Raw genomic sequence first — 12,537 nt, 5'->3', positions numbered from 1 at the left:
TTGATAATGAAGACCCCAGAAAAGAATGCTTACAAGTTTTGAAAAATTCTCAAAAGGCAAAACTCAGAAAAGTTGACGAAGGATGAAATAGAAATGCCAAAATCAACCTCACTTGTGCGGATATGAAATCAAGATGAAATTGATAATATATTTTCACTTTCAGCTACATTCTTGTGATAAATTAGTAGCAATTGAGGAAAGTGGACTGGGAATAGCAGACATTAAAAGGTTGGGGAGCAAGGGCAAGGCATAGGGGGACTTCATGCACACCAGGAGTTTCTTTTCCGAATTTCCGTTGCAAAATAAGTTTTCTGAAAGAGCCAGAATGTCAAAGATTCACTCTGTTAAATGCAGCATGAAGGCATGCTTCGTAATCAACACACTAGTTTGATACGGTAAACGCAAAACAGGACAACTACTACAGCTCGGGCTTTCAAGAGGCACTGGGCACATTTCACTCTAGTTTTATATGTTAGCTTTCCTCTCAAAAACAAGGACTAGCCAGACACCACGTCTCATACTCATCAAGGTTGGTTCACTTCAGTTCATCCCCACCAGTAGATACACTAAGCACCCCCAGTACCTTACATATTACAGTTTTTGTCACTGACTCAGTTTGATCAATCTTGAGCTTCCTCCAGGGCTTCTTTCTCCCTCTGTTGCTCCACTGCAAGCCGGTGGAGTAGTTAAATATCAATATGTGTAAATGCCAACCAAGCAAACAAAAAAATATCACACAATAAATTCAAATTCAAAGGAAAACGAAGGAATAATCTGCTAATCAATCATACTTGAACACTTACATGCAATCTCAGCCAATGCTTTCTGTGTGCGCTTCTCCAGTTTATCAATTCTCTTCTGCACATCACGTTTCAGATCCCAGTTTGGATTCTTTGGGGCTATGTTTCCAAAGGGGTTCTGCATGCACAATATAATTAATTGACAGCTTACCTTGTCAAAAGTACAAACAAGAGATCTTGAATTTGAGAATACCAAGATAGTACCTCCACTTGCTTTGGTTCTGTAGTTTCGGCACTGATTGGATCTTCAAACTTAGGAAGAGAAACTGGAGCCATCTTACCACCTCGAAGTTGTTCATCGTGAGGAAGGTAGTTTCTGAACTTCATGGCAGGAAGCTCACTGCATCAAAAAGAATGCACACTTGTAAAGAAAAAGTATCTCACTCAGCACTAAACAGAACTCGAATCTACCAAAACCATTAAATCAATTATGGAGGTTTTCTTACATCCACATACAGGAATTCAGTGAATGGCTTAGAACTATAATATATGGCAACACAATTCTTCAATGAAATGAAAAATGCACAATCCATGTTCAAGGAAAAAAATAGTTGACTCACCCAACATCTTCAACATCCTCGACCTCCTCAATGGAGCTAATATTCTCCTTAGAAGCCTCATCAGGTGCATCCTGTGGAGCTGGTAATGCTGGCTGTTCCACATGTTCTTCATTGGCACTATGGGTCCCATTTCTGATATAATCAACAACCATAAGAACCAGCATTTAGTAGAATGTACTGAATAGAGCATAGATAGAATCTGTACTTTATGTCCATACTTCATGATACCCACTAAAGCAGATCATCAAGACCCAGCAATGTATCTACTTGGTACCACCCTTCCACTTGTTCAAGCATAAAACAGTGTCCAGCATCAACAAAACAATTCAACTCCAACTCCACCATTTCTGTTTCACCCCCCCCCCCCATTGAAGAATTAACAGAGCAGCTTATGCCCTAGATGGTGAAGGAATCGCTAAAGCAGTGGCCCTAAGGTTTGTGAGAGTGGTTCCTGATGTGCGCACAGCTCCATTACAAGCAGCTAATCAATAGAAACCGAGAGAGATAGTTTTACTAGTTGAAAATCAGCCGCCGCTACAGTAGGTGCGGAATTATCTAGTGAGATAGGGTAGGGGATGGGAGGGAGAGATCGTACTGCTGCTCTCCGTCGGGGGCTGGGGTGGAGAGGAGCTCCTTGGCGGCGCGGAGGGCACGGAGGCGCTCGCGGCGGGCGGCAGCGTCCTCCTCGACGCCCATAGCTTCCTCCTCCTAGCAGCCGGGAAGCTGGAGACTGGAGAGGGGGAGCGCAGGGCTAGGGTTTCGAGGTTTCTTTCTTCTCTCCCGACTTGGACTTGCCGAGGAGCGCAGCAACACGACGAACAGGAAGGGCTTTTGCCAGATGGACCCTTTGGGCTTGTTGGGCTTGTTTTAGTATATAAAACATAAACTAATTTTCTGTGTTTGATGATAGGTTAATTAGATTATTATTTTTATGATGAGATGAGTTAGTCCACAGTAATATCTAGGATAACACTTTACTACCTTAATTGTCTAGAATTTAAATAGCTTTAGGTCTTGTCGGTGCCCAGATCCGGCGGCCTAGCACCAACTAGTGATGATGCTGCGTGTCCCTAATTCCAGATGGTTGATGCAAGAGGCAACACAGGAACGCACGGTTTATCCTGGTTCCGGCCGCAAGGCCGTACGTCCAGCAAGGGGGTGTGCGAGGGCACTGTATTGTCTTGCACCGGGGGTGCCTGTAGTAGGGGATACAAGCGAGGCGAGAGAGGGAGGAAAGCTCCCAAGTCTCTGCTAGAAGAGAAGTCGATTGAGGCGAGTGCCAATATCGAGACTCAGAAGAGCGTGTGCGCTTTGTGGGTTGTGCTGACTGTGGTGTTCTGCCCGGATAGAGAAGACAGTGACCGCCTCCCCCTTTTTATAGACACAAGGAGGGGCGGTGTACATATACGGGAGGGGGAGGGGGAAGTCGTCGTTCTTCCCCAAATCGGGGGCGCACAGTGGCCGTCTACTGTATGAAGTATACTGTGGGGTACTGGAGATCATGGCGCCGGGCGTACGGCTGTCCTGAACAGCGTCCTTGGCCTTGCGGAGATCGCGCCGGCGTCCTTGTGGCTCCTGTAGGCGTCGTGGCGGTTGCTGTGGTGGGTACCGTCCTCCAGGCGTGGCGTGGCGGCATTCCGAGGGTCCTGCAAGCCGGGGTCTCGTCCCGGTCAAGGTCGGGGCCGCTTCCGAGGGTCGTGCCCATGCCGTTCGAGGGTTCCGCGGAGGGGAAAGTACAAGGGAAGTACGGGGAGTTGGCAGCACAGTGGCTGGAGCAGTGCCGAGCACGTCTCGCACAGCGTCGCAGGTTCTCACAGTGTCACCACAGCGCCGGGGATGACCTGAGCAGTGACCGGAGTTGGCGGATAAGACCCTGGTCACAGCCGCTGTGTGGAGTGGAGGCCTGACGCCATCTGATCCGGGAGCTGCGGCGGAGTGGTTAGCATTTAATGCCTCCGTACGGCGGGCGAGTGAGCGGATGGCCGTTTGTCCTTTCTGTCGAGGGGGGGCCTCGAGCGAGGCGGAGTTGATCCGCTTGCTCGAGGGTAGGCTCGCTACCCTCGAGCGAGGCGGAGACGCAGGGTGCTGTCGAGGGTCCCGACGGGGAGCCCTCGAACGAGGCGGAGTTCACCCCACGGGTTCGAGGGGGTTCGGATGGGCCGCACTGTGTTCTTGGGCCGCGGATTGAGCTTCTTTGAGTCCTTTCCTTTCCTTCGAATCGGAGGGAGGCTGTAGGCCTTCGTAGGCCGATTTCCTAACATACGCTTTGTGTTTTAAGGGCGATTGGGTCCCCTAATTAGGGTGCCCCTCGTTATGGTATCCGACAGTAGCCCCCGAGCCTTTGTAGGGATGAGCATCAGCCCTGCAGAGGCTTAACCCTTCGAGGGCGTGACTCGGGTGCTGACCGTGGGGATCTTAATTTTCCCGGCGGGGGCGCGATGGTGCTCCGAAGAGTGTTGTCGGAGGAGATTGATCCAAGGTCGGGGTTCCTTGTTGGAGAAGCAATGAGGAGGCCACTCCGAGTTGTCTATGCAGATCATAGTCGCCTCGAGCACTATGGCGTAGCCGCTGGGGATGTCGCCGTTGTGTTGATGAGGGCGTTCAAGCTGGTCTGTGGAGGGTTTTGCTCCTCGAATGTGTGAGATTCCTCCATGGGGGCGCGTCAGCGCACCCGCGGGTGTAGCCCCCGAGGCCTTGGAGGAGTGCTTGCACTCGTCCAAGGGCTATAAACGTCGCCCTGCATGGTTAATTTACTGGGGTGGCTGTCCAGCGTCTTTTCCAGCCGGCCCAATTTTTGTGCTGGTGCAGCGACCCGTGATTCTGTTGAACCATCTGGCAGGCGTGCATTAAGTGTGGGGGAATTGTTGAACACATGGAACTCCATAATCGACGGTTGCCGATTCATTCGAGGGTGCGACCTGGGTCGTGACGTGCGCGGAGCCCCCGAGCCCTGGCCTGTGTGAAGGCGTTCAGGGGATCCTCAACTTTTATTATGACCCTCGTCGCCCTTCCGCGGGGAGGAGGGGTGAAGCGCGCCATGCTACCCATGCCCGGGCCGCGAGTCATGGTTGCTTCGGTGAGCTGTTAGCGGGTGGTTCAAGTGGATGTCCGTGCCCCATTCGGTAAGGGTCGGCTTGTGGTCCGTGGACACGTCACATAAAGCGCTCGCAAAGGTTCACTAGGCGGGGCTCCGACCCATTCGATAGGGTCCGAGGGCTCGGTGCTCTCCCTCGCTGGGATCCCCCTACTAGGCACCTTCGACTAGCCTTGAACACTGCGTAGGATGTCTCGAACTCCGCGTTCGAGGGTAGCTTGTACGGCACATCCATGCAGTCCCTGACTCTGGCGATCTGGGGTGCCTATCGAACCCTCGATGGGCCAAGCTTTGAACCCCTGATCAGTAAGACCTCGAAATTGGTTTCCTTCGACGGTAAGGAATTTCTGGAGGAATATTCCGTAACAGTTCGTGGACGGCGCAGGGTTGTCGGTCGTGCGTGCGGGTCTCCCGCTGGTCGTGGGCGACGTGGCCCAGTACGCGTAGCGTGGTGCAGGGCGCACCTTTTCAGGTGGCTGCCTCAGGTAGGCGGAGAGGCGTGGGCGGCGGCTAACGGATAGGACGGCGCTACAGTCCTGCCGCGCTCCGTCGGTTACTGCACCATAATTATTCGATAGGTGCGCGCGTGGGGGACTCAGCGGTCGTGGGGCCCAGCTGTCGATGACAGCAAAATCCACCGCATTCAATGCGATGGATTCGGGCTGCGGCGGCAAATCTGCCCGTCTTGATGGATAAAGCGGGGAAGGGGGGATCGTTTGGGCTCACCTGGCCATCTTGCCTTCGTCTCCCTTGCCTTCTCCGCCTCTCCTGCATCCGAAGCCCAGAGCCGAGAGCGAAAGGAGGAAGAAGAAGAAGAGAGCGAGAGCACACCTTAGCAATCATCGAGCTTGCTTCCCCGTGTTCCCCGGAGATTCGAAGCGATGATGCAGATCGAGGAGCTGTTGCCATGGGGGAAGTCCACCGCCACCACAGTGGTCTTGGAGCAGCTGGTTGCCGAGAGGCTGCTGCCGATGAACATCAACTCGGAGCGGCCGGCGTGGATTCCCCCGCGACCGGAGGAGACCGAGCCGAATCCCCCCGACGGCTACGTCGTGAGCCTTGTGCGGCTCCACGAGCGGGGATTTGGTGTCCCCGTCGGCAGATTCATGCGGGCGATGTGCAACTACTACGGGGTAGAGTTGCACAACTTCGGCCCCAACTCCATCTCGCAAGTGGCGGTCTTCGTCGCCGTCTGCGAGGGGTATTTGGGGATTGAAGCACACTAGGATCTATGGATCCACCTGTTCTGCGGCGAGCTCTACATCGGGAACGTGCGGGGCCAGCTGAAGAGGTTCGCCCACGCCGGCGGTATGATGCTCCAATTGCGCACAACCCGGTCGGATTTGTACATCCCCAATAGGATGACGACGAACAACGCCGGGTGGACCCGAGGGTGGTTCTACCTGCGTAACTTTGGCAACCGGCTCCCGGCCTTCACCAACAAGGTGCTCCGGGAGAGGCCGGAGAAGTGGGGCTGGGGGGTGTCGCCCCCGAGCAAGCAGGCCAAGCTCGAGGTCCTCACCAACGCGTTGCAGCGTTTGGCGAGGAAGGAGCTGACGGCGGCGGCCGTCATCGCGAACTTCCACCGACAGAGGGTGATTCCTCTCATGGAGAGGAAGCTGCCGATCTTCGATCTCACCCTCGAGGCTTCGTACGAGGGCTCGAGGACGTCGAACGTGCTGCTCCCCCTCAATGGTGCTGCCCGGAGGGCGAAAAGTGCGGTGGCAGGGTTCCCTGACAACCCAGATGATCTCTGGAAGGTCAAAATGTGCCCCGAGGCGGGGGTACATTTCTGTGGTGAGTTTAAGTTTCAATTCGTTGTCAGGGGGTGAGCCACAAGGGCCATGTCTCAAAGCCCCCAGTCCTGGAGGAACGCGAAGCCAACAGCCTGCATGGAGAGGCAGTGAAGAAGAAGAAGAAGGACGCGGCAAAGGAGGCCGCCACCAGGAAGAGGGAGAGGAAGGAGAGGCACGACAAGGAGTGCAGGATTGCACATGCGGAGGGGAGGCCATGGCCCGCCATGCCCGAGTCCACCGAGGAGGAGGAGGACTCCTCGGACGTGGAGCTCAATTTCTCGGACGATGATGAGGGCTGACGGCGAGGGCTCATCAGCAGTGCCGAGCGAGGCGAGGCTCACGCCAGGGTCGCTGGTGGGGCCGCCCACCGCGAGGACAGAGCAGAGGTCGCCCACGCCGGTAGCGGGTCAGAGGTTGCCCGCGTCGACAGCGGGTAGGAGGTCGTCCACGCCCGTGGCGGGGCAGAGGGCGTCAACGCCGGGGGCGAGGCAAAGGTCGCCCACGCCAGCGGCGAGCGAGAGAGCACCCGTGCCTGGGTCGGGCAGCGGGGGGTCCATGGCGAGCACGGGAACGCCCGCGTAGACAGCCTCGAGGCGCCAGGCCGACCCGAGGGCGGTGCCCTCGGGTCAGTCGTTGGGAGGTGTTAGTGTGCCGCGGGCCCGGAGGAGCAGCACGGGCAAGCGCAATATGAGCGCTCGGTCGGAGTAAGTAGTCCTGACTTTACCCTTTGCGTCCGTCTACTCGTCCTTCTCAATCCTGCTGACTTCAGCGCTTCTCCCCCGATTACCCAGCTCCGGGGCCATCACCAGGAATGCTGCCCAGCTTGCGCCGACCAAGGCCCTCAAGACCAGGGCGCACCCAACGCCGCACACGGCGCCGCAGCCTCTGCCCATAGTGGACATAGTGGCGGAGGCCGTGAAGCTCCAAGAGGCGATGGCCGGCGATGGCCCGGGGGACCTTGGAGTCCCAGCTGGCCCGAGCGCGGGAGAGCAGAGGCGACGCCGGCTAGTGCAGGGCCGCGGAGGCTGCCCGGGCCGACGCCGAGGATGAAGCCGGCCGGGGCGGCGTGGGGAGAGCCGTCCAGCCGAAGGACGAAGCTGGCAGGGGCGGAGCGGATGCCGCCGCCCAGCCGAAAGTCAGAACCGGCGAGGGCGAAGTAGGCAATGTCGCCCAGCCGGAGACAGGGGGAGCAGGAGTTGGTGGGGGTGCACAAGAACGCCCCACCAGCCAAAGAGAGGAGGAGACCCTCGCCCCCCAGCCCCCGAGGGCTGGGGTTGAGGGTGTCACCGAAGTGGAGTCAGCGCTAAGGGCGGTGATAGTGGAGGAGACCCGTGTCCCGGAGCCTGCGAGGGTCGGGGACGAGGGTGCCGCAGCGGCGGCGATGGAGCAAGCGGCGCTGGAGAGCGTGGTGCCGCTGGTGGAGCTGCCACAGAGCAGCGGGGAGTATGGGGACTCGGAGGAGGTGCTCGGCGCAGGGACGTCCGGGGGGCCTGGCCATGGAGCGATCATCCAATCTGGGATCCCCTTGGACTTTCTCCGCAGCGAGCAGGTGGAGGAGGCGGTCTAGAAGGCGCAGTTCGAGGTTGGCGGTCAGATTCAGGGCCACCTTGACCGCGCCCTGGAGCTTCACCGGACGACGGAACTCCAGATCAGTCAGATAGGTGCCTCTCTCTTGGGAATCGTTCGCGTTTGGTCTTGATTTTGTGTGTTTCACTCACACTTTTCTATTTGCAGCGGCTGAGGTACATTTCGCGCAGAAAGAGCACCGAGTTGACCCGGCTGTACTCCCAGCGCTGGTTCGGGCAGCACAACGCCAGTCTGGTGCTCCGGAACATCGACGCCAACACCTAGATGACTGACTTGGGGGCGTGCCAGTGGGCGCTAGAGGAGGAGCTGGCGCGGACCGCCGGCGAGCGCAACGCCCGAAGAGCCGCGGCGGAGTAGAAGGCTCAGGAGGCCGAGGCGCAAACTGCCAAGCTGCAGCGTGTTAGGACGGCGCTCGAGCAGAAGGAGGCCGAACTCCAGCGCAAGTAGGCCGAGCTCCAAGGCAAGGAGGCCGAGCTCTAGCGCGAGAAGGCGACCGTCGCTTCGCTGACCGGGACCCTCGAAGAGAAGGAGGTGGCCGTCCGAAACCCGGAGGCCGCCCTCAAGTAGAAGGAGGACTCCTTGTCCTCGCTTGAGGAAGCCGCCCAGGTCAAGCAGGAAGATGTCTGACCCGGGGCAGCGGGACTGCTTACAGACATAGAATGTTCTAGAGTAAGGGATAGCTCATGGATGTACCTTACCTCTTTTGTAACTACCTGAATAGGCATAGAACTAGCTGCAGTACAAGAAAACTACCCAATCGTGTTGTAGAAGGACTCCAACTGTACTCAGCTAGGACTTTCCATGTAACCCTGTCCCCCCGGATATATAAGGGCGGGCAGGGACCCCCTCGAAACACATCTACACCTAAGGCAATTCAAACCACCACACAGGACGTAGGGTATTACGCAACTCGCGGCCCGAACCTGTCTAAATCTTTGTGTTCCTTGCACCATCGAGTTCCAGAGCCGTCGATCCCTACCTACAAACCCTACTGCTAAGGGTATCCCTGAGCAGGCTTGGGGTAAACACCGACAGCTGGCACGGTAGGTAGGGGACTCGGCAAGTTCATCGGCGAGTTCGATGGCCACTTTCGCTTTCAGCACCATAACGCCTCCCAGAGGCGCCACCTTCATCTTCGGTTCGTGTTTCTGCGTCGCCAATGGTTCAGGTGGCTTCGATAGCCACTTAACCAACTCTCCCACGCTGAAGAGCTCCACGTCGGAAGACTCCAATAAGCTCGCCAGATCTCATGATCGCGGCATTATGTTGCTTCCCGACCTTGCCAAGGAGATCGAGTCAAAACTCGAAGACAACTCGAGTTGTACTCGGACTTAGATTGATCTCAAACCGAAATCCACTCGGATTGGGACTCTTATCGCGCAACCCGTCTTTGGTTTGCGCAATTCATCATCTATTTACAAATAGATGATTAGATCCTCCTATGAAAATAGCTTGGATCGCATACTTCACATCGAAAACCAATCAGCCACCGCTAGCCGGGAGGCACCTGGTGATGTTTACTCAGATTCAGTCGAGTCACCTCAAGACAGCCTTGATTTCATCACCAATGCGCTGGCTAAGATGCAACTCAAATCTTGCTGAGGTTATACTCTCGCAAAACTACTCGACAACCTACAAGAAGTCGCCAGCATTGATGATCTCCCGTTTCAACATGGCACTCCCCTCGAAACTGAGAGGGAAACTGGCTCCAGCGGAACTGTCCTAGCTGATTACGAATCAGACCTGGAAAGCTTCTCTCACGAGCGTTTGGTTCCGGTAATCATCCAGCCCGGAGGTGCTCCAAGCCATCATGATCCAAACGAAGCCTTGGATCAGATCTCAGCAGACAACCTGACCCAAGACGCTCCAGCTGATGAAGACGAAGTTACTCGTACAGTCCGCATGGAAAGGAATCAACGCAAAGAAGTGTGCAGGACTCATGCGGCCGAGCATGCTCATCTCCCGCCACGCAACCTCAACAACAAATTCAACAATGTTGCGGATCCCATCTTCAGAACACCAATCGCCACAATGACAGAAGCAACCCTGCGACTCATGACGATGCCGCAGAATCCCGAGTTGGAACGAGTCATAAATCTCACCAAAAACGATGTTGAACAACTCGAGAAACAGAACCCCCTGTCCTCGCTTCACGGTACGCGATCAAGGGCTACCGCAATAGTAATACCTCAAGCAAGCCGTACCCCCGGAGGCCACCAGTGTCAACAGCAGCAGGAATAGCAGAACCGAAGAAACCAAGAGGATCAGGAAGCTACGAGTAGTCATCGCCCCAGAGGTGGCCAACCACAAGCAAATCAAGCTCCTGGCCCTCAGCCAAACCGCAACAACAACAATCGTGGGAACAACAGGGAAGAGGTAGCCGATTCCATTGTGGACGCGCGGGACACCATCAACGCAAGATGCAGAGCGCAACCTGCGGACAACTCCGACCGCTTCCAAGCCCTGAGCAAGGCTTTTGACAACATCGAGTACCCGAAGGATTTCAAGCCTACGAACATCCAAAAGTACGACGGTAAGCAAGACCCTGCTCAATGGTTACATTTATACTCGACCGCTATTAGTGTTGCAGAGGGAGACACCAACACCAAGGTCCTCTACCTCCCGATGGCCCTGGAGCCCGCACCCCTCACATGGCTCGAAAGCTTGGCGCGCGAGTCAATCCACTCGTGGGAGGACCTCAAGAAGGCGTTCGTTGACAACTTCCAAGGGTCGCTACATCGAGTAGCTACTCGTCACGCCCTATCCATGATCAAGCAGGAGCAAGGCGAGTCGATCAGATCCTATGTCAAGCGCTTCTTCGACACAAGAGCCACCATCCCCAACGTTGCCGACGACGACGTCATCGACTACTTCCAGAGCGGCATCACCGTCCAGTCACTATACCACGACTTTGGGCGTAATCAGCCCAAAATGGTGGTAGATCTACGTGACATGATGCAGCGCTGGGCAGATGAAGAGGAGCAAGAACGCAGTCGCTTTCCCCGCCGCAACAACGACAACAACGGGAAGCGCCACAACGACCGTGGAGGGCCCAGCAACCAGCGGGATCCTATGCGTAAGCGTAAGCCTGACGACACTGTCAGCACTATGGATCACACACCGCGTGGTAAGAAGGGCGACAAACCGCAGGACCAGTTTGACAAGATACTCCACAACAAAAGATGTCCAATCCACCCCAAGCGCAACCACTCGATGTGGGAGTGTACGATCCTGCGTAAATCCTTCCAGTCGGCACCTGCAACTGCTCCAAAGAAAGAACAAGACAAAGATGATGAAGACGACAAGAAAGACCGTGATGGTTTCTAACAGCAGCAAAACGCCGTCAACATCATATTTGGAGGAGATTCTAGCTTCTCCAAGCGAACTCAGAAGCTCCTACTCAGAGAGATCCTCTCAGTCGAACCAGCAATTCAGAGGCCACTCAAATATAGCGAGGTCCCCATTACCTTCTCCAGGGAGGATCAGTGGACCAGCTTCTCTGAACCTAGAAAGTTCCTGCTAGTACTCGATCCAGTCGTTCAGGGCTCCAAACTTACTCAAGTACTCATCGACAACGGAAGTGGGCTCAACCTGATCTTTGCAAGCACACTGGTAAAGATGGGCCTCAACTATATGAGTCCGCTTACTCCAATCAAGGCTCCGTTCTACGGCATCGTCCCTGGAAATTCCTCTACACCAATTGGCTCGGTTAACCTCCCAGTCACAACTTTCGGACAGAGTACATCAAATTCGAAGTAGCCGGCTTCGAGTCCTCTTATCATGCTATCTTGGGAAGACCTTCAGTAGCCAAGTTCATGGCAGTGCCGCACTATGTCTACCTGCTCCTCAAGATGCCAGGCAACACAGGAGTCCTTTCACTATGGGGTGACCTCCTCAAGTCCTTCGAGTACGACAAGGAAGCAATAGATCATGCTTCTACTATCTGGGTTCCTAGCCCTATCAGCGAAATACTTGCCGCTTCTAAAGAACTCTCACTCAAGGAGTCAACCCCTTCCAAGAAGCCAAGCCAATCATTGGTGAAACCAACCAATGGTGTGGGCACTAAGACTATCCAGCTACAAAAGGGAGACGACTCCAAAACATCCATCATAGGAGCAGGACTGGGTGACAAATAGGAACTCGAGCTCATCAACTTCCTTAGGGCCATCCGAGACATATGCGCATGGAAACCAGCGGATATGCCAAGGGTGCCCAAGGAGTTGATCGAGCATGCCTTGAAGGTCGACCCTAAAGCAACAGCAAAAAAGCAACGGTTACGGCGGTTCTCACCGGACAAGCGAGAAGCCATCAAGAATGAGCTGGCAAAACTACTCGCAGCTGGGTTCATCAAGGAAGTCTACCACCCTGATTAGTTGGCCAACCCTGTGCTCGTCCAGAAGAAGAACAACAACGAGTGGAGGATGTGCGTCGACTACACTGATCTAAACAAGCATTGCCCGAAGGATCCTTTCGGGCTACCAAGTATTGATCAAGTAATCGACTCGACAGCAGGATGTGTCCTGTTATCCTTCCTCGACTGCTACTCAGGGTATCATCAGATTGCCCTAAAAGAAGAAGACCAAATCAAGACGGCCTTCATCACCCCTCACGGGGCATACGCCAACAAGACCATGTCCTTCGGGTTGAAGAACGCTGGCGCTACTTACTAGCGTGCGATATAACTGTGCTTCTTCGACCAG

The 12,537-nt window shown here is 55.2% G+C and overlaps 1 protein-coding gene across 1 annotated transcript; it reads right to left on the bottom strand.

Moving 5' to 3' along the window:
- Window positions 1–295: 295 nt before the first annotated feature.
- LOC120668950 (coiled-coil domain-containing protein 12-like) lies at window positions 296–2,201 on the bottom strand. Its single transcript, XM_039948775.1, has 5 exons — window positions 1,956–2,201; window positions 1,361–1,492; window positions 1,005–1,140; window positions 804–918; window positions 296–667 (listed from the first exon to the last, which is right to left on the bottom strand). Exons 1-5 carry the CDS (start codon window positions 2,054–2,056, stop codon window positions 621–623), a joined length of 531 nt encoding a protein of 176 aa, XP_039804709.1. The 5' UTR covers window positions 2,057–2,201; the 3' UTR covers window positions 296–620.
- Window positions 2,202–12,537: the final 10,336 nt, after the last annotated feature.

The sequence above is a fragment of the Panicum virgatum genome, chromosome 4N (assembly GCF_016808335.1).
Source record: "Panicum virgatum strain AP13 chromosome 4N, P.virgatum_v5, whole genome shotgun sequence".
NCBI classification, from domain to species: domain Eukaryota; kingdom Viridiplantae; phylum Streptophyta; class Magnoliopsida; order Poales; family Poaceae; genus Panicum; species Panicum virgatum.
The sequence above is the reverse complement of the archived record's forward strand: the minus strand, read 5'-3'. Positions and strand labels throughout refer to the sequence as shown.